The sequence below is a fragment of the Lepisosteus platostomus genome, chromosome 6, assembly GCF_059453375.1.
Source record: "Lepisosteus platostomus isolate fLepPlt1 chromosome 6, fLepPlt1.hap1, whole genome shotgun sequence".
Classification (NCBI taxonomy): Eukaryota; Metazoa; Chordata; class Actinopteri; order Semionotiformes; family Lepisosteidae; genus Lepisosteus; species Lepisosteus platostomus.
Window position 1 is genome coordinate 12,554,948 of NC_142616.1, and position 20,879 is coordinate 12,575,826.

The 20,879-nt window shown below is 51.1% G+C and overlaps 2 protein-coding genes across 3 annotated transcripts in view; one reads left to right on the forward strand and one right to left on the reverse strand.

Moving 5' to 3' along the window:
• Window positions 1-3,620, forward strand: part of dad1 (defender against cell death 1) — a 4,760-nt gene extending 1,140 nt beyond the window's left edge. The window contains exons 2-3 of one of the 2 annotated variants that reach the window (XM_088634338.1): window positions 307-480; window positions 3,313-3,620. In XM_088634338.1, coding sequence (XP_088490464.1) covers window positions 307-437 — 131 coding nt within the window. In that variant the 3' untranslated portion in view covers window positions 438-480; window positions 3,313-3,620. The remainder of the gene's footprint in view (window positions 1-306; window positions 481-3,312) is intronic. The other variant, XM_088634337.1, reaches the window with a different exon arrangement.
• Window positions 3,621-8,364: 4,744 nt separating this feature from the next.
• The window catches only part of LOC148660400 (protein-glutamine gamma-glutamyltransferase K-like), a 34,547-nt gene continuing 22,032 nt past the window's right edge, over window positions 8,365-20,879 (reverse strand). Inside the window, exons 4-14 of the mRNA XM_088634328.1 lie at window positions 19,804-20,055; window positions 18,505-18,623; window positions 16,865-16,972; window positions 16,161-16,338; window positions 15,586-15,724; window positions 15,302-15,494; window positions 14,286-14,439; window positions 13,378-13,662; window positions 12,936-13,096; window positions 12,403-12,539; window positions 8,365-11,013 (exon numbers count right to left, since the gene is read on the reverse strand). Of these exons, the coding sequence (XP_088490454.1) occupies window positions 10,866-11,013; window positions 12,403-12,539; window positions 12,936-13,096; window positions 13,378-13,662; window positions 14,286-14,439; window positions 15,302-15,494; window positions 15,586-15,724; window positions 16,161-16,338; window positions 16,865-16,972; window positions 18,505-18,623; window positions 19,804-20,055 (1,874 nt within the window). The 3' untranslated portion in view covers window positions 8,365-10,865. The remainder of the gene's footprint in view (window positions 11,014-12,402; window positions 12,540-12,935; window positions 13,097-13,377; window positions 13,663-14,285; window positions 14,440-15,301; window positions 15,495-15,585; window positions 15,725-16,160; window positions 16,339-16,864; window positions 16,973-18,504; window positions 18,624-19,803; window positions 20,056-20,879) is intronic.

Sequence of the window (20,879 nt, forward strand, 5' to 3'; positions counted from 1 at the left end):
TTTCCTTCTCTGAATGCCTGCTAGACAGGTGTGATGGTCTGCAGTCGACTGTCCCTGTCTGTCTGGGGCTGGTGTCAGCCCTGTGCTCCGGCCCGTCGCTGCTCGCCGGGACTGTGTGGGGACGCATGAGCGTGGAGTTCTGCCACGAGGCTGTGGATTTCTGGCTTGTTTTCCAGCTCTGTGGAGCTGCATCCCTTTGTCTGCTCTCTGGAGGTCGGCGGATAGCTGCGTTTATTCGGTTGCTCTGGGTTTTCCTGGGATGTGCGCTAACCCTGATATTGCCTCCCTGTTCCCTCTCTTTCCCAGTCTGCCTGCGCATCCAGATCAACCCCCAGAACAAGGGCGATTTCCTGGCCATCTCCCCGGAGCGCGCCTTCGCCGACTTCCTGTTCGCCCACACCGTGCTGCACCTTGTCGTCATCAACTTCATTGGCTGAGAGGACCGGCCCCGCCCCCTGCCCCTCCCCGCCCCTGGGCCAGGTGAGTGTGTGTGATCTGCTGGGCCCGGAGTGGGGAACAAGCTGCCCAGTCCTGTTGTTGAAGCCGATACCCTGGACTCTCTCAGGACACAGCTGGGTGAGATCCTCCAGTCAGGACAGGAGGCTCCTCTTTACACAGAGGGTGGTGGGGGTGTGGAACAAGCTGCCCAGCCCTGTTGTTGAAGCCGATACCCTGACTTCTCTCCAGACACAGCTGGGTGAGACCCCCCCCCCAGTCAGGACAGAAGGATTGCCTTTACACAGAGGGTGGTGGGAGTGTGGAACAAGCTGCCCAGCCATGTTGTTGAAACCGATACCCTGGCTTCTCTCCAGACACAGCTGGGTGAGCTCCTCCAGTCAGGACAGGAGGCTCTTCTTTACACAGAGAGGGGTGGGGGTGTGGAACGTGCTGTGGCTTCATGCTGTTGAAGCCGATACCTTGATTTCTTTCAACAGTGGAGATGCACAGGTATCCCAGTGGCGTTGTGGGATATTGGCGGGTGGAATGGGAGGTGTCTCTGTGCCCTGCCCCTGTCTGTTCTGGAGAAACTCCACTGGTGTGATGTGCTTCAGCCCAGCTGGCTTTATAAGCCACCGTTAAATCACCGATTTCTCCAGGCCTGGAGAAGCTTAACAGTGATGAGCTGGACGGGCGACTGGCTTAAATTGAGGAAGTTAGGGACCATTTGACACCAAATTCTGAAGAGCGCTCAGCCCTCAAGGCCCAGAGTTCCCATATACAGTTGCAAGAAAACGTTTGTGAACCCTTTGGAATTACCTGGATTTCTGCAATAATGACTCATAAAAATGTGGTCTGATCTTCAACGAAGTCACAATAATAGACAAACACAATCTGCTTAAACTAATAACACACAAACAATTGTACTTCTTGTCAATATTGAACACGTCGTTTAAAGATTCACAGTCCAGGCTGGAAAAATTGTGAACCCTTGTCTTTAGTAACTGGTAGAACCTGCTTGAGCAGCAATAAGCTTCCCCAAATGTTTCCTGTAGCTGCTGAGGCTTGCAGGACGGATAGGAGGAATTTTAGACCATTCCTCCTTGCACAACTGTTTCAGATCATTGATATTTCTGGGATTCCTTGCGTGAACAGCTCTCTTCAGGTCATGAGACAGCATCTGAACTGGGCTGAGGTCTGGACTCTGACTTGGCTGTTCCAGAACACGAATTCTCTTCTCTTTAAGCCATTCTGTTGTTGATTTACTCCTGTGTTTAGGGTCATTGTCTTGCTGCATCACCCAACTTCAGTTGAGCTTCAGGTGACGGACCGCTACCCTGACATTCTCCTGTGAAATGTCTTGATACAGTTTTGAATTCATTGCTCCCTCTATGACAGCAAGCTGTCCAGGCCCTGAGCCAGCAAAGCAGCCCCAAACCATGATGCTCCCTCCACCATGCTTCACGGATGGGATGAGGTTTTGGTGTCGGTGTGCAGTGCTTTTTTTCCTCCAAACATAGCGTCGCGCATTTCTGCCAAAGAGTTCAACTTTTGTCTCATCCGCCCACAGAACATTGTCCCAGACGCGTTGTGGAACATCCAGGTGGTCTCTTGCCAACTAGAGATGTGCAGCAGTGTTTTTATTTGGAGAGCAGTGGTTTCCTCTGTGGTGTCCTTCCATGAACACCCTTCTTGTTCAGTGTTTTTCCTATAGTGGACACATGAACAGAGACTTTGGCAAGTCCAAGAGATTTCTGCTGGTCCTTTGCTGTTGCCCTTGAGTTCTTTTTCACCTCCTTCAGCATGGCACGCTGCACTCTTGCTGTGATCTTTGCAGGACGCCCACTCCTAGGAAGAGTAGCAGCAGTACTGAATTTCCTCCATTTGTAGACAGTTTGTCTTACTGTGGCTTGATGAACACGCAGGCCTTCAGAAATGCGTTCGTAGCCTTTTCCAGCTTTATGCATCTCTACAGTTCTTCTCAGGTCTTTTGATCGGGGCATGGTTCACGTGAACAGCTCTTTCTTGAGAAGAGCAGACTCTGTCAGTAACCAGCCTTTGTGTGGCTTCTTTATAGGGCAGGGCACCTCCAACCCACACCTCCAGTCTCGTGTCATTGATGGGAACACCTGACTCCAGTTAGCTTTTGGAGAAGTCAATAGAGGTTCACATACTTTTTTTTCCTGTGAATGTTTAAACGATGTGTTCAGTACCGACAAGAAGACGTACAATTGTTTGCGTGTTATGAGTTTAGGAAGATTGTGTTTGTCTAGTCTTGTGACTTTCAGCTGAAGATCGGACCACATTTTTATGAAATCCAGGCGATTCCGAAGGGTTCACAAGTTTTTACTTGCAACTGTAGGAACAAATGACCCTCCCGATCGGTCTCTGGTCGTACAGTGATAGTTGCCCCAGGATGACCCGGATTGGAGCCCCGTAGGCTGGTACCCCTCCCTTCGATCCGTGCTGGCTGGGCTGCTGCCGAGTGCGGTGGGCCAGGGTGCGAGGTCAGAGCCAGGGCGAGAAGGCAGGAGCGCCCCCTGCTGCTGGTCGCTGCTCACTGTGATGCTCCTTTGGCTATTTTTGATTCACCCAGGGCAGGCCCCGACTCGGCGCTCCCACCCCATCCCCCATCCCTGCAGAGACAGCTTTGCAGTTGCTTCGGCATGAAGGGCACATGAATAAAACCGCTAACGCTGCTAGCAGTACTCTGGTGCGATAGCGCCCCCTGTCAGGCACAGCTGGAGAACTGCAGACCGCAGGGCGAGCCCACACAGGACAGAGGGAATGGCAGAGATGATCATATTCTTACACTTGTATAGCTGCGTCGGGAATGGACAGAGCACTGCTCACAGGCTTTTCGTATGTTTTCAGCCCCCCGTTTTGTTCACTTGTTGGTGTTGTGTAGATGAACGAGTGGAGAGACGACGACTGAAACTCTGGATTTCGCTTTGGAATCTGACCGGCTGCCCCCCCCCGAGCCTGCAGGCCCAGCGGTGGAACTGCAGCTGGCTCTGATGGCCGTAACAGCGCACCGAGTTCCTCAGTCTGCGCGCTGACTCCTTCGTCGGCTCGTCTCCACGGCCCTCGGGCTCCTGGCTTGGGAAAGTTTGTGTTTTTTTTTTCTAAACCTTCTGTAAAGAATAAACTTTCCTCCAGTGAGCCACTTGTTAACAAAATGAGCACAATGTGTTGGTTTCACTCTATGCATGTCCTATGTGCATTTGTTTCTGTGTGTGTGGGGTGTGTCTGTCAGACCCTGTGTGTGTGTGTGTCTCCTCTGTGCCTGTGTGATGTTGCCATTCCTGTGTGGGTGTGTGTGTGTTTTGTAGTGGGATGTGTTGCTGTAGGGGGTGAGGTAGCCTCTCTCTGTATCAGGCCTGTATGGTGAAAGGAGAGGCTTTTTGAAAGTCGGTTGTGGTGGATTCACTCTGGCCTGACCTACCTCTGAAAGCGAGTAAGACGGAGTCTTTCCCAGCCGCTGCCCGAGCTTGAGGAAACAAGAGGTAAAAAGTAAAACTTCCGTCATTTTCCAGCGGTAGACGGTCCGGTCCGGGTCTCCCGCACAAAACACGGCTACAGTCGCCCGGGGCGGAAACGCTGTTGCTAAGCGACCAGGGCTACGGAAGTCAGCGGGCGTCGCTAGGCAACCGGACGCCAAGGGCCGGACCGTCACAGGCGATTCGGCGGGAATGTACGGACCGGTCGAAGCGCGGTTAAAAACACGGCGCTTCCGTCAGTTCAATCTTTCCACGGAAAGGGCGTTTGTCACCGCAATCTGTTAAAGATGTCGCCCCCTAGTGCCCCGCCGGGATCGTTCCTGCGTTGCGGAGGCACACGGAACCGGATATGCGCCGCAATTCGCTTCCGTGTCGGAAAACACGACCGGCGAGTTTTTAAACCCCTAGTAGTTACACTGGAGAATAGGATGAGCGGACTGTATTCCCAGAGTCATTGACCATGCCGCAGCGAGTGCTGGCGCCATTAAGAGCGCTTCTCCACTCTGGTTGGAAAGGTAGCGGCCGTTGTTTCTGGGCCCGGGTGAGACAAACGGGTCGTCCTGGGGCGGTTTCACCCACACGAACAGGACACGCGTGGGGCTGCACTGCCGCACCTTTATTACAGCAGCTTTGGTATCCAGGCTGTACACGACTGGGAAACCTCTCTCTCTCTCTCTATGTGGTAATACATAGGACTGACCGCTAGGTGTCGCAGCGGTTTAGCGTTCAAGACTCTAAAAAATTCGTCCTGCTGAGCGGACACTCCAGTACATTAACACTGCACTGAGAGAGAGGCCCAAAGTTGCCCAAAGTTGCAACAAGCCCTGCTCAAACTCCTCAATCTCATCATGACAGCCGGATGTTTCCCCGAGGCCTGGAACCAAGGACTGATCACGCCCATCTATAAGAATGGAGATAAACTCGATCCCAACAACTACCGGGGCATCTGTGTGAACAGTAACCTGGGGAAGGTATTCTGCAGTATCCTAAATACACGAATACTGGCCTTCCTTACCGAACACAATGTCCTGAGTAAAAGTCAGATTGGCTTCTTGCCAGATCACCGCACATCTGATCACATTTACACCCTACACACACTGATAGACAAACACGTCCACCAAAAACACAAAGGAAAAATTTTTGCCTGCTTTGTCGATTTCAAAAAAGCATTTGACTCGATTTGGCATGAGAGATTGTTTTATAAACTACTCCAAAGTGGCATAGGGGGCAAAGTGTACGACATCATTAAATCAATGTATTCAGAGAGCAAATGTGCAGTGAAAATTGGAAACAAAAGGACTAAATTCTTCACCCAAGGCCGCGGGGTGAGACAGGGCTGCAGCCTGAGCCCAACACTGTTCAATATCTATATCAATGAATTAGCAGGAATGTTGGAGCAGTCTGCAGCTCCTGGTCTTACACTACACGACACAGAAATCAAGTTCCTGCTCTACGCAGATGACCTGGTCCTGTTGTCGCCCACAGAACAGGGGCTGCAGCAGAACCTGGCACTGCTGGAGCAGTACTGTCAGACCTGGGCACTGACAGTCAATCTGGACAAGACCAGAGTTATGGTTTTCCAGAAGAAAGCCAGACCTCAGGGAAACAGGTACAAATTCACACTGAACAACAACACATTGGAGCACACATCCAGCTACACATATCTCGGTCTCACCATCAGCTCTTCCGGGAGTTTTGACCTGGCAGTGAAGGCACTGAGGGAGAAGGCACTCAGGGCTTTCTACGCAATAAGAAGGAGGCTCTTCAACATCAACCCACCAACAAGAATCTGGCTCCAAATATTTGAAAGTGTAATCCAACCCATTGCCCTATACGGCAGTGAAGTTTGGGGTCCCCTCACAGACCAGGATTACACCCAATGGGACAAACACCCCACAGAAACTCTGCACATGGAGATCTGTAGAATCATCCTCCGTGTGCAGAGAAAAACTCCTAACAACGGGTGCAGGGCCGAATTAGGCCAGTACCCACTATTGATAAACATACAGAAAAGAATATTAAAGTATTGGCTACACCTAAAAAACAGCGACCAAAATTCCTACCACCACAAAGCCCTGCTGAGCCAAGAGCTGAGCCCAAAACAGAGCCCCCTGAGCCAGCTGGTCCTGAGGCTCACCGACCTGAGCCACACCAACACTAACCAGCCTCAGGACAGCACTGCTAGAGCACCACAACCCAGACTCAACCACATCACAGCACAGATCAAACAGCAATATCTCACACACTGGGACACACACACACAAACACAACATAAACTGGAATGCTACAGAACCTTAAACAGACAATACACACTAGCTGAATATTTGACCAAAATAAAAAATAACAAACAGAAACAGACCCTGACGAAGTACAGGCTCAGTGACCACAACCTGGCCATAGAAACTGGGCGACACAGGCAGACCTGGCTGCCCAGAGAGGACAGGCTGTGCTCCCACTGCCAGCAGGGAGAAATAGAGACAGAGGTGCACTTCCTACTGCACTGTGACAGATACTCTGGGATTAGAGAAACATTCTTCCCGAAATTCAGAAATCTAATCCCAGAGTTCCCACACCTGCCAAAACCACAACAGGTCCCAATCCTACTGGGAGAGGGAGGAGGGAACTCAGTTGATCTGGCAGCCCAGTATGTGATCTCCTGTCACAGCCTGAGGAACAGTGAGTCCGTCTCCCAATAATGCTCCAGCTGCCTACAGTATGTCAATATTATATAATATGTCTTTGTTGTAAATGTCTGTAACATGTCTGTAGATTTTATTTTACTTCTATTTTTTGTTTTGTTCTATGTTAATTTTATTATTTTTATTTGCTTTGGCAACACTGATTGTACCCATCGGTCATGCTAATAAAGCACCTTGAATTGAATTGAATTGAATTGAGAGGGGTTCATACAGACACACTGACTGACTGGACACTCCAGTACATTAACACTGCACTGAGAGAGAGGGGTTCATACAGACACACTGACTGACTGGACACTCCAGTACAGTAACACTGCACTGAGAGAGAGGGGTTCATACAGACACACTGACTGGACACTCCAGTACATTAACACTGCACTGAGAGAGAGGGGTTCATACAGACACACTGACTGACTGGACACTCCAGTACATTAACACTGCACTGAGAGAGAGGGGTTCATACAGACACACTGACTGGACACTCCAGTACATTAACACTGCACTGAGAGAGAGGGGTTCATACAGACACACTGACTGACTGGACACTCCAGTACATTAACACTGCACTGAGAGAGAGGGGTTCATACAGACACACTGACTGACTGGACACTCCAGTACATTAACACTGCACTGAGAGAGAGGGGTTCATACAGACACACTGACTGACTGGACACTCCAGTACATTAACACTGCACTGAGAGAGAGGGGTTCATACAGACACACTGACTGGACACTCTAGTACATTAACACTGCACTGAGAGAGAGGGGTTCATACAGACACACTGACTGACTGGACACTCCAGTACATTAACACTGCACTGAGAGAGAGGGGTTCATACAGACACACTGACTGGACACTCCAGTACATTAACACTGCACTGAGAGAGAGGGGTTCATACAGACACACTGACTGACTGGACACTCCAGTACATTAACACTGCACTGAGAGAGAGGGGTTCATACAGACACACTGACTGACTGGACACTCCAGTACATTAACACTGCACTGAGAGAGAGGGGTTCATACAGACACACTGACTGGACACTCCAGTACATTAACACTGCACTGAGAGAGAGGGGTTCATACAGACACACTGACTGGACACTCCAGTACATTAACACTGCACTGAGAGAGAGGGGTTCATACAGATACACTGACTGGACACTCCAGTACATTAACACTGCACTGAGAGAGAGGGGTTCATACAGACACACTGACTGACTGGACACTCCAGTACATTAACACTGCACTGAGAGAGAGGGGTTCATACAGACACACTGACTGGACACTCTAGTACATTAACACTGCACTGAGAGAGAGGGGTTCATACAGACACACTGACTGACTGGACACTCCAGTACATTAACACTGCACTGAGAGAGAGGGGTTCATACAGACACACTGACTGGACACTCCAGTACATTAACACTGCACTGAGAGAGAGGGGTTCATACAGACACACTGACTGGACACTCCAGTACATTAACACTGCACTGAGAGAGAGGGGTTCATACAGACACACTGACTGGACACTCCAGTACATTAACACTGCACTGAGAGAGAGGGGTTCATACAGACACACTGACTGGACACTACAGTACATTAACACTGCACTGAGAGAGAGGGGTTCATACAGACACACTGACTGGACACTACAGTACATTAACACTGCACTGAGATAACAAGGAACTGGCAGAAGAAAGCAGATGACAGCAGACTTCACCTCTCACTGGAGAATACCTGTGATATTGGCAGTATTTATTCATTTTGACAACAATCAAATACAAAAAAGTGTACAGTAGACACATTTAACAGTATACAGGCTACATGAGTTTAACTGGGTACAGTCAACACATTTAACAGTATACAGGCTACATGAGTTTTACTGCGTACAGTCGACACACTTAACAGTATACAGGCTACATGAGTTTAACTATGTACAGTCGACACAATTAAAACACCTTAACGATTATCCTTCACACAGCTCTTCAGGCAGGTAATACTGACGGACACATTTGAGTACAGCAACAGTCACAATCATCAAGACCGAAGTCAGAGACTTCACAGAGGAGTTTACAAGTTCTGATTGACAGGAATGGAGCAGGAGGACAGAAAGACTTCACTGCAGTCTGTGCATGAGCACGCCACACAGGCTGATGAGAGATTTTTAAATCATGTTTATAGTAGAGAGTAATAATAATATAATAATAATAATGCTGAGGTTAAAAGCAATAACTAATGACTCTCCTACCTAACATCCTTGATGTCAGGCTCCACCAAACATATTACTGAAATGTCACAAACTATCTTTATATCAATAATTGTAAATGCCTGTCATTCAGTGGGAGTCTGAATATAATCACAGTCAATAACTAATCCAGTTTATGTTAAAGTCAGTCCAGTCCAGCCTGGAGAGTCTCACACTGCTCTGTCAGTGTCAGTGGAGTCTGATTATAATCTCAGTTAATCACTAATCAAGATCACAGTCCAGTCAGTCCAGTCCAGCCTGGAGAGTCTCACACTGCTCTGTCAGTGTCAGTGGAGTCTGATTATAATCTCAGTTAATCACTAATCAAGATCACAGTCCAGTCAGTCCAGTCCAGCCTGGAGAGTCTCACACTGCTCTGTCAGTGTCAGTGGAGTCTGATTATAATCTCAGTTAATCACTAATCAAGATCACAGTCCAGTCAGTCCAGTCCAGCCTGGAGAGTCTCACACTGCTCTGTCAGTGTCAGTGGAGTCTGATTATAATCTCAGTGAATCACTAATCAAGATCACAGTCCAGTCAGTCCAGCCTGGAGAGTCTCACACTGCTCTGTCAGTGTCAATGGAGTCTGATTATAATCTCAGTGAATCACTAATCAAGATCACAGTCCAGTCAGTCCAGTCCAGCCTGGAGAGTCTCACACTGCTCTGTCAGTGTCAGTGGAGTCTGATTATAATCTCAGTGAATCACTAATCAAGATCACAGTCCAGTCAGTCCAGCCTGGAGAGTCTCACACTGCTCTGTCAGTGTCAATGGAGTCTGATTATAATCTCAGTGAATCACTAATCAAGATCACAGTCCAGTCAGTCCAGTCCAGCCTGGAGAGTCTCACACTGCTCTGTCAGTGTCAGTGGAGTCTGATTATAATCTCAGTGAATCACTAATCAAGATCACAGTCCAGTCAGTCCAGTCCAGTAAAGTCTAGGAAAGCCCAGCATGGCTCAGATTGCTTTTTCACTGGAGGTTTGTTCATGTCTCTAGTGACTGGTCACAGCTGATCCGGTTCACTGGACCTTTCCTTACAGTGCAAAGTCCGATCAGATCGTTATGAAAATAAAACAAAACAGATGTGAAATGTGAGAACCCTCTTGCCCTCCTCCCCGTAGCTCTGCCAGAGGCTGACGTCTCCTCGGGGGGGAGTCTGGGCAGTGGTCACGCACTGGGACTGGGAGAGCCTCACTGGGACAGTTCTTACAGGGGGTGGGTCAAGGAGACGCCCCCCGCCATGTGCTCTTTGGGGTGCACTGCAGCCTTGCACCTCAGCATCCGGCCCTGGTCCCAGATGCCACACTGCAGTGTAAGGGCCTGCTCCCTTTCATGCTCGGTGTTTTGTGCCGTCGTTGTTTCGTGCCTCTACCAACAATCGAGCATGAAGGACAGAGGGGCAGAGAGGACAGAGAGGACAGAGAGGACAGAGGGACAGAGAGGGCAGAGGGACAGAGAGGGCAGAGGGGAAGAGAGGACAGAGGGGCAGAGAGAGCAGAGAGGACAGAGGGAGCAGAGGGGCAGAGAGGACAGAGGGGTAGAGAGGGCAGAGGGGTAGAGAGGGCAGAGAGGACAGAGGGGCAGAGAGGACAGAGGGGTAGAGAGGGCAGAGGGGTAGAGAGGGCAGAGAGGACAGAGGGGTAGAGGGGCAGAGAGGACAGAGGGGCAGAGAGGACAGAGGGGCAGAGAGGGCAGAGAGGACAGAGGGGCAGAGAGGACAGAGGGGCAGAGAGGACAGAGGACAGAGAACAGAGGAGGACAGAGTGGGTAGAGAGGGTAGAGGGGCAGAGGACAGAGGACAGAGAGTCAGAGGGGTGTGTGTGTGGGGAAACATTCTCTGACGGCGCTTCACAGCCTCTCTGCGAGACGGCGCTTGTCCCCTCTCACAGCAGCGGAGGGAGGCTGGGGTGGGGAGAGAGCTCGCGGCTCGAGAGACACGGCTGGTGAGCGTGGGGGGGGGCTGGAGCGAGGGGGGCTCACAGCCTCTCCTTCACATCGATCTCCGTGACCCCGTGCACCTGGGTGAGCTGGCGGCAGTCCATCGAGGCGATAAGTTTCCTGAGGCCGGAGCGCGTGGGGACGAATTTCTCTGTCAGATTGACTGTGCAGTGTTTACCTATATCACTGAGAGAGAGACAGAGGGGTTAATACAGACACCCTGACTGGACACTCCAGTACATTAACACTGCACTGAGAGAGAGGGGTTCATACAGACACACTGACTGACTGGACACTCCAGTACATTAACACTGCACTGAGAGAGAGGGGTTCATACAGACACACTGACTGACTGGACACTCCAGTACATTAACACTGCACTGAGAGAGAGGGGTTAATACAGACACACTGACTGACTGGACACTCCAGTACATTAACACTGCACTGAGAGAGAGGGGTTCATACAGACACACTGACTGACTGGACACTCCAGTACATTAACACTGCACTGAGAGAGAGGGGTTCATACAGACACACTGACTGACTGGACACTCCAGTACATTAACACTGCACTGAGAGAGAGGGGTTCATACAGACACACTGACTGACTGGACACTCCAGTACATTAACACTGCACTGAGAGAGAGGGGTTCATACAGACACACTGACTGACTGGACACTCCAGTACATTAACACTGCACTGAGAGAGAGGGGTTCATACAGACACACTGACTGACTGGACACTCCAGTACATTAACACTGCACTGAGAGAGAGGGGTTCATACAGACACACTGACTGACTGGACACTCCAGTACATTAACACTGCACTGAGAGAGAGGGGTTCATACAGACACACTGACTGACTGGACACTCCAGTACATTAACACTGCACTGAGAGAGAGAGGGGTTCATACAGACACACTGACTGGACACTCCAGTACATTAACACTGCACTGAGAGAGAGGGGTTCATACAGACACACTGACTGACTGGACACTCCAGTACATTAACACTGCACTGAGAGAGAGGGGTTCATACAGACACACTGACTGACTGGACACTCCAGTACATTAACACTGCACTGAGAGAGAGGGGTTCATACAGACACACTGACTGGACACTCCAGTACATTAACACTGCACTGAGAGAGAGGGGTTCATACAGACACACTGACTGACTGGACACTCCGGTACATTAACACTGCCCTGAGAGAGAGGGGTTCATACAGACACACTGACTGACTGGACACTCCAGTACATTAACACTGCACTGAGAGAGAGGGGTTCATACAGACACACTGACTGACTGGACACTCCAGTACATTAACACTGCACTGAGAGAGAGGGGTTCATACAGACACACTGACTGACTGGACACTCCAGTACATTAACACTGCCCTGAGAGAGAGGGGTTCATACAGACACACTGACTGACTGGACACTCCAGTACATTAACACTGCCCTGAGAGAGAGGGGTTCACAGTACGTGAACAGTAGTAACTCCAGTTAAGACAGACAGTGTGTGAAGTAAGACATACTCAGAGACAGAGAAAAGGATGGACGTAGCTCTCTCACCCCACTGCGATCTCACGAACACTTTGCAGGCCCAGTCCCTCCACCCTGAACACCACTCCCTTCAGTACGATGGGGAGGGGGTTGGTAAAGGTGATCTTCGCCGTCATCTCGCTGCCCACCACAGCGTCCCCTAGTGGCTGGAAACGTACATTACAGCGATCAGAACCACCCGACAGTCGCGCAACTCACACCTGCTGGGCTACCAGCACACATTCCCTTTCCAGGACCTGCTAGTAAACGAATGATTTTATCAATCAGAGAAAAACGTATCTGGCACCCGCATTCTTGATCGACATTGATTATCACTCCCAGTGACCCGTGCAGGTCTGGTGTAATTGATTGCCAGCTATTGATTAGTTGTGAAGATCGTGCATGAAGAGACAGCTGGCTGGTACTTTTACTCTCATTTATTTATTCCTCGTTGCGGACCTGGATGTGTGGAAAACGCTTGAGTGACTCTTAACTCTGAATGACTGATACCGTGCAGGTGGAAAAGCGTGATTGATTGATTGATTGATTGATTGATTGATTACCTGTATGTTCAGGTCAGGCGTGCGTAAGCGGAACGAGTACTGAGTGGCCAGAACCTGTCCCGTCTCACTGACCCGGGCCGTCACAATGAGCATCAGAGCCGCCTGGTCCACCAGCTTGTCCTGATAGTCCTTATAGGGGAGGACCCAGTCCACTGTCTTCACTGAGAGAGAGAGAGAGAGAGAGAGAGAGAGAGGGAGGTTCATACAGACACACTGACTGACTGCTAGAAACTGGAAACAGGAAACTGATGTTACTGTAGCTCTGGACTGGTCATTTCCTCCATTGCAATGACCACCGTTTCCCTCAACATCAACACAGTGAATCAGTGAATCGGAGCTCACTGGCCACAGAGGGAGACCGACCCCTGTGTGGCCCCGAGTGTCCCTCGCCCCCAGTCGCCGGCCGTCGTGAGCCTGGCGTGAGAGGGCCACGGAGCCTCACCTTCATTGCCCTGCAGCCCGATGAGCACCGTGTCCCTCCGGACGGCGGCCTTGAGCACGCCGGTGTAGTACATGACTGCCACCTGGCTGTGGACGGTGGTACTGCGCGGCGCGGCGCTGGTGTTGCGGATGGTGATGGCCAGGGTGGCGTCTCCGCCCATGCGGGGCTCCTCCCCCTTCAGGGCCACCTCGATGCCCACGTCTGCGGACGCGGGGGGGTTGTACACGTCGGGCTTGGTGCCATAGCGACAGGCCGTCTCCACGGCGATGCGTTCCTCCTCCGATCCTGGTGGACAGAGGCGGGGGGGGGAATGGGTGAGTGTACAGTGTAGGCTCTCCTCCTGTCTGTCCCTCGCCCTCTCACCTCCTCTCTCCTCCTGTCTGTCCCTCACCCTCTCACCTCCTCTCTCCTCCTGTCTGTCCCTCACCCTCTCACCTCCTCTCTCTCCTCTCCTTTACCCCTCTCACCTCCTTTCTCCCTCACCCTCTCACCTCCTCTCTCCTCCTGTCTGTCCCTCACCCTCTCACCTCCTCTCTCCTCCTGTCTGTCCCTCACCCTCTCACCTCCTCTCTCCTCCTGTCTGTCCCTCACCCTCTCACCTCCTCTCTCCTCCTGTCTGTCCCTCAGCCTCTCACCTCCTCTCTCCTCCTCCTGTCTGTCCCTCGCCCTCTCACCTCCTCTCTCCTCCTGTCTGTCCCTCACCCTCTCACCTCCTCTCTCTCCTCTCCTTCACCCCTCTCACCTCCTCTCTCCCTCACCCTCTCACCTCCTCTCTCTCCTTTCTCCCTCCTCTCTCTCTCCTCTCTCTCTCTCCTCACTCTCTCTCTCCTCTCTCTCCTCTCTCTCTCCTCTCCCTCCTCTCTGTCCCCTCTCTCTCCTCTCTGTCCCCTCTCTCTCCTCTCTCTCACCCTCGGGGTGCTTGTAGAGGTCAGTGATGTCCATCCTCTCGTTGGAGCCCACAGCCTTGGTGCTGATGCAGTGGCCGACGGCCTTCGTCTCCGCGTGGATCTTTTTAAAGGTCCCGTCTGGGTTTCTCTGCCAGTAGATCTTGTCGCTGTTCACCTGGGAGACGGGGAGAGAGGAGGAGAGAAGGGTCACCGACGACGCTCTGTGTGTACGGAGCCCGAGATGGAGAAACTGGGCGAACATGATGGGTGGTGTGTATCTGAGAGACAGACAGATAGAGAGAGATGGGTACAGACACAGAGAGAGAAGGGTCAGGAGAGAGAGACAGACACAGAGAGAGAGAGACAGCCCAGTATGTGATCTCCTGTCACAGCCTGAGGAACAGTGAGTCTGTCTCCCAATAATGCTCCAGCCGCCTACAGTATATGTCAATATTTTATAATATGTCTTTGTTGTAAATGTCTGTAACATGTCTGTAGATTTTATTTTACTTCTATTTTTTGTTTTGTTCCATGTTAATTTTATTATTTTTTATTTGCTTTGGCAACACTGATTGTACCCATCGGTCATGCTAATAAAGCACCTTGAACTGAATTGAATTGAATTGACAGGGACAGACACAGAGAGAGAAGGATCGGGGAGAGACACAGGTACAGAGAGAGAGATGGGTACAGACACAGAGAGAGTAGGATCAGGAGAGAGAGACAGGTACAGAGAGAGACAGGGACAGACACAGAGAGAGAAGGGTCAGGAGAGAGAGACGGGGACAGACACAGAGAGACGGGGACAGACACAGAGAGACAGGTATTGACAGAGAGACAGACACAGAGAGACAGGTATTGACAGAGAGACGGGGACAGACACAGAGAGACAGGTATTGACAGAGAGACGGGGACAGACACAGAGAGACGGGGACAGACACAGAGAGACAGGTATTGACAGAGAGATGGGGACAGACACAGAGAGACGGGGACAGACACAGAGAGACGGGGACAGGGACAGGGACAGAGCCCCACACCTCTGCGAAGATGAAGGGCGTGTCGTGCTTGAGGTAGACCATGCCCGTGCGGATGGCGCTGACGGAGGCCGGGCCGCAGCAGAAGGTGCCCTGGCTGGTCTCCTGGGGCGTGGCGTCCACCGCCTGCCAGCCGCCCATGCCCGGGGGCAGGTCCGGCCGCGCCATCCAGCAGTCGTTCCACACGTGGAAGTTCCTGGGGGGCGAGGGGGGGGAGGGGCGTGAGCGCGCCGCCGCCGGCCGGGCCCTGACGTCACGGCGATGAGCTCACGGTCGCGCCGCCTCACCAGATGGAGTCGGAGTTCAGGCTCTCCAGCGGCTCCATGTCCTCGTCGAAGTAGATGTCGGTGGTCAGGGAAACGTCCGTGTCGTGGGCGGAGCTGAAGTTCGTAACAGGGCGTCCAGCAATACCCAGACAGCGCAGCACTGACAGACAGACAGAGAGAGAGAGAGGGGTTAATACACTCCAGTACAGTAACACTGCACTGAGAGAGAGGGGTTCATACAGACACACTGACTGACTGGACACTCCAGTACATTAACACTGCACTGAGAGAGAGGGGTTCATACAGACACACTGACTGACTGGACACTCCAGTACATTAACACTGCACTGAGAGAGAGGGGTTCATACAGACACACTGACTGGACACTCCAGTACATTAACACTGCACTGAGAGAGAGGGGTTCATACAGACACACTGACTGACTGGACACTCCAGTACATTAACACTGCACTGAGAGAGAGGGGTTCATACAGACACACTGACTGACTGGACACTCCAGTACATTAACACTGCACTGAGAGAGAGGGGTTCATACAGACACACTGACTGGACACTACAGGAGGTCACACTGGTACCTGTGGTGGTGACGCCTGCGAAGACCCAGCACTGCCCATACTTGACCGGGACCCCCCCCGACTTGTGGTACTGCAGCAGGATGTCCACACTGCCTCCCCATGCAGTGGGGGCTCGTCCACACAGATAGTCACCTGACCAGTTCCCCTCCAGCACCCCGCGGTCATCCAGAGAGTTAATCTGAGAGAGATGGAGAGAGGAGGTGTGGAATGGGAGAGAGAGAGAGAGGAGGTGTGGAATGGGAGAGAGATGAATGGAGAGAGAGGAGGTGTTGAATGGGAGAGAGGAGAGAGAGAGAGGAGGTGTGGAATGGGAGAGAGATGGAGAGAGAGAGAGGAGGTGTGGAATGGGAGAGAGGAGAGAGAGAGGAGGTGTGGAATGGGAGAGAGATGGAGAGAGAGAGAGGAGGTGTGGAATGGGAGAGAGGAGAGAGAGAGGAGGTGTGGAATGGGAGAGAGATGGAGAGAGAGAGAATGGAAGAGAGGAGAGGGAGGGAACAGGGATTCAGATGAAAGAAGAGGGAGAGGAAGAGAGAAGGATAGCGGACAGAGAGAGACACAGGCGCTTGTCAATTTACAGACACAACAGCAGGCTGTCAGTAATCCAGTGTTACAGCGCCCCCACTCCGTGTGCAGGCGCAGATGGGAACTGCAGGTCGGAGTCGGAAAATACTAATATAAAAAGCAGAAGTAATCATGATTCTCACCAAGGCAGAGATGATTCTGACCACGTTCACTGCATCCCCGCGCCCTGAGTGGGGTGTATCACTCTTATCTAGCAGGAACAGACAGGCTTCCAGGACACCATTATCAAACTGAGAGAGAGACAGAAAGAGGTGAGTCAATAATAAAGCCAAACAGTTTTCTGATGGCAGCCCATGTCTCTACTGAATCCATACTGTAAATGAATGGCTGGCTAGGAACAGAACAATGACACAACAGAGCCACTGACTGACACACTTATTGAACAACACTGACTGAAACAATGATACAGGTCACTCCATCTCACTGTGTCACTCTGAACAACAGTCTGACTGACACAATGATACAGGTCACTTCATCTCACTGTCTCACACTGACACTCTGAACAACACTCTGACTGATACAGGTCACTTCATCTCACTGTCTCACACTGACACACTGAACAACACTCTGACTGACACACTGATACAGGTCACTTCATCTCACTGTCTCACACTGACACACTGAACAACACTCTGACTGACACACTGATACAGGTCACTTTATCTCACTGTCTCACACTGACACACTGAACAACACTCTGACTGACACACTGATACAGGTCACTTCATCTCACTGTCTCACACTGACACTCTGAACAACACTCTGACTGATACAGGTCACTTCATCTCACTGTCTCACACTGACACACTGAACAACACTCTGACTGACACACTGATACAGGTCACTTCATCTCACTGTCTCACACTGACACACTGAACAACACTCTGACTGACACACTGATACAGGTCACTTCATCTCACTGTCTCACACTGACACACTGAACAACACTCTGACTGACACACTGATACAGCTCACTTCATCTCACTGTCTTACACTGACACACTGAACAACACTCTGACTGACACACTGATACAGGTCACTTCATCTCACTGTCTCACACTGACACACTGAACAACACTCTGGCTGACACACTGATACAGCTCACTTCATCTCACTGTCTCACACTGACACACTGAACAACACTCTGACTGACACACTGATACAGGTCACTTCATCTCACTGTCTCACACTGACACACTGAACAACACTCTGACTGACACACTGATACAGCTCACTTCATCTCACTGTCTCACACTGACACACTGAACAACACTCTGACTGACACACTGATACAGGTCACTTCATCTCACTGTCTCACACTGACACACTGAACAACACTCTGACTGACACACTGATACAGGTCACTTCATCTCACTGTCTCACACTGACACACTGAACAACACTCTGACTGACACACTGATACAGGTCACTTCATCTCACTGTCTCACACTGACACACTGAACAACACTCTGACTGACACACTGATACAGCTCACTTCATCTCACTGTCTCACACTGACACACTGAACAACACTCTGACTGACACACTGATACAGGTCACTTTATCTCACTGTCTCACACTGACACACTGAACAACACTCTGACTGACACACTGATACAGGTCACTTCATCTCACTGTCTCACACTGACACACTGAACAACACTCTGACTGACACACTGATACAGGTCACTTCATCTCACTGTCTCACACTGACACACTGACACAGGTCTCTTCATCTTGCTCTTCGTCTCTCTGCCCTCACCTGCCCATAGTTCCAGGTTCGCGCTCCGATCTGCTTGTCTGTGCCGTAGTAGATCATGCCAGTGTCGTTCAGCACATACTCCTTCCTCTCCTCTTCATCGTCCAGGAATACTGTGTCATCTAGGAATGACACACAGGAGTGTGGGTGTCTCTGTGCATGTGTATCTGTGAGGGTGTGTGTGTCTGTGTGTGTGAGAGTGAGAGAGTGAGAGAGTGTGAGAGTGTGAGAGAGTGTGAGAGAGTGTGAGAGTGTGAGAGTGTGAGAGTGTGAGTGTGTGAGAGAGTGTCGAGGTGCCGCTGTGCTGACCTTCACACCAGGGGTTGAACAGGATGTAGACGTCGCCCTGGGTGTGTGTGAGAGTGTGTGAGAGTGTGTGAGAGTGTGTGAGAGTGTGTGAGAGTGTGAGTGTGAGAGTGTGAGAGTGTGTGGGAGTGTCGAGGTGCCGCTGTGCTGACCTTCACACCAGGGGTTGAACAGGATGTAGACGTCGCCCTGGGTGTGTGTGAGAGTGTGAGAGAGTGTGAGAGAGTGTGAGAGAGTGTGAGAGTGTGTGAGAGTGTGTGTGAGAGTGTGTGTGAGAGTGTGAGAGTGTGAGAGAGTGTCGAGGTGCCGCTGTGCTGACCTTCACACCAGGGGTTGAACAGGATGTAGACGTCGCCCTGGGTGTGTGTGTGAGAGAGTGTGAGAGTGTGTGAGAGTGTGTGAGAGTGTGAGTGTGAGAGTGTGAGAGAGTGTCGAGGTGCCGCTGTGCTGACCTTCACACCAGGGGTTGAACAGGATGTAGACGTCGCCCTGGGTGTGTGTGTGAGAGTGTGAGAGTGTGTGAGAGTGTGTGAGAGTGTGTGAGAGTGTGAGTGTGAGAGTGTGAGAGAGTGTCGAGGTGCCGCTGTGCTGACCTTCACACCAGGGGTTGAACAGGATGTAGACGTCGCCCTGGGTGTGAGTGTGAGAGTGTGAGAGTGTGTGGGAGTGTCGAGGTGCCGCTGTGCTGACCTTCACACCAGGGGTTGAACAGGATGTAGACGTCGCCCTGGGTGTGAGTGTGAGAGTGTGAGAGAGTGTGTGTGAGAGTGTCGAGGTGCCGCTGTGCTGACCTTCACACCAGGGGTTGAACAGGATGTAGACGTCGCCCTGGGTGTGTGTGAGAGTGTGTGAGAGTGTGTGTGAGAGAGTGTGAGAGTGTGTGTGAGAGTGTGAGTGAGAGTGTGAGAGAGTGAGAGAGTGTGAGAGAGTGTGAGAGAGTGTGAGTGTGTGAGTGTGTGAGAGTGTGAGAGAGTGTCGAGGTGCCGCTGTGCTGACCTTCACACCAGGGGTTGAACAGGATGTAGACGTCGCCCTGGGCCTCGTGGCTGCTGCTGGCCCTGACGCCCTGGCTGCTCGTGGACACGCTCAGCTGGTACCTGCTGACCAGCGCAGTGGCCGGGGAGTTCACCGACAGCTTGATCTGGCAGCCCGACTTCTCCACTATCTTGGCCTCCCAGCGGTTGTCTTCCAGCTCTTCAGCCAGCGGGATGATGATGTGTGTGCCCTTGGACACCTGCGGCACCGGACCTTAACAACAAACACACAGGACAGTACAGCAGGACAGTCCAGTACAGTAGGACAGTCCCCTTACAATAGGGCTACAGTCCCAGTACAGGAGAACAGTCCCCTTACAATAGGAGCTACAGTCCATTACAGGAGAACAGTCCAGTTACAATAGGAACTACAGTCCAGTACAGTAGACCAGTCTGTTACAATAGGAGCTACAGTCCAGTACAGGAGAACAGTCTGTTACAATAGGAGCTACAGCCCAGTACAGGAGAACAGTCTGTTACAATAGGAGCTACAGAACAGTCCTGTTACAATAGGAGCTACAGTCCAGTACAGGAGAACAGTCTGTTACAATAGGAGCTACAGTCCAGTACAGGAGAACAGTCCTGTTACAATAGGAGCTACAGTCCAGTACAGTAGAACAGTCCTGTTACAATAGGGGCTACAGTCCAGTACAGGAGAACAGTCTGTTACAATAGGAGCTACAGTCCCAGTACAGGAGAACAGTCTGTTACAATTGGAGCTACAGTCCAGTACAGTAGAACAGTCCTGTTACAATAGGAGCTACAGTCCCAGTACAGGAGAACAGTCCCATTACAATAGGAGCTACAGTCCCAGTACAGGAGAACTGTCCTGTTTTTTTATATCACATATTATAACAAAATGTACAACCACAAAGTGTAAAAATACAAAACAAATCACAGATGGGCAAAGAGGCAGACTAATAGCCCAGTTTTGTGATGAAGGAGTGACGTCTGTCAGTGTAGTTCTGTTACTTTTAAAAGAAGAGACACACCCTAATGTTGTGCTCTAATTACAGACCCTCACAATGGTGGAAATCC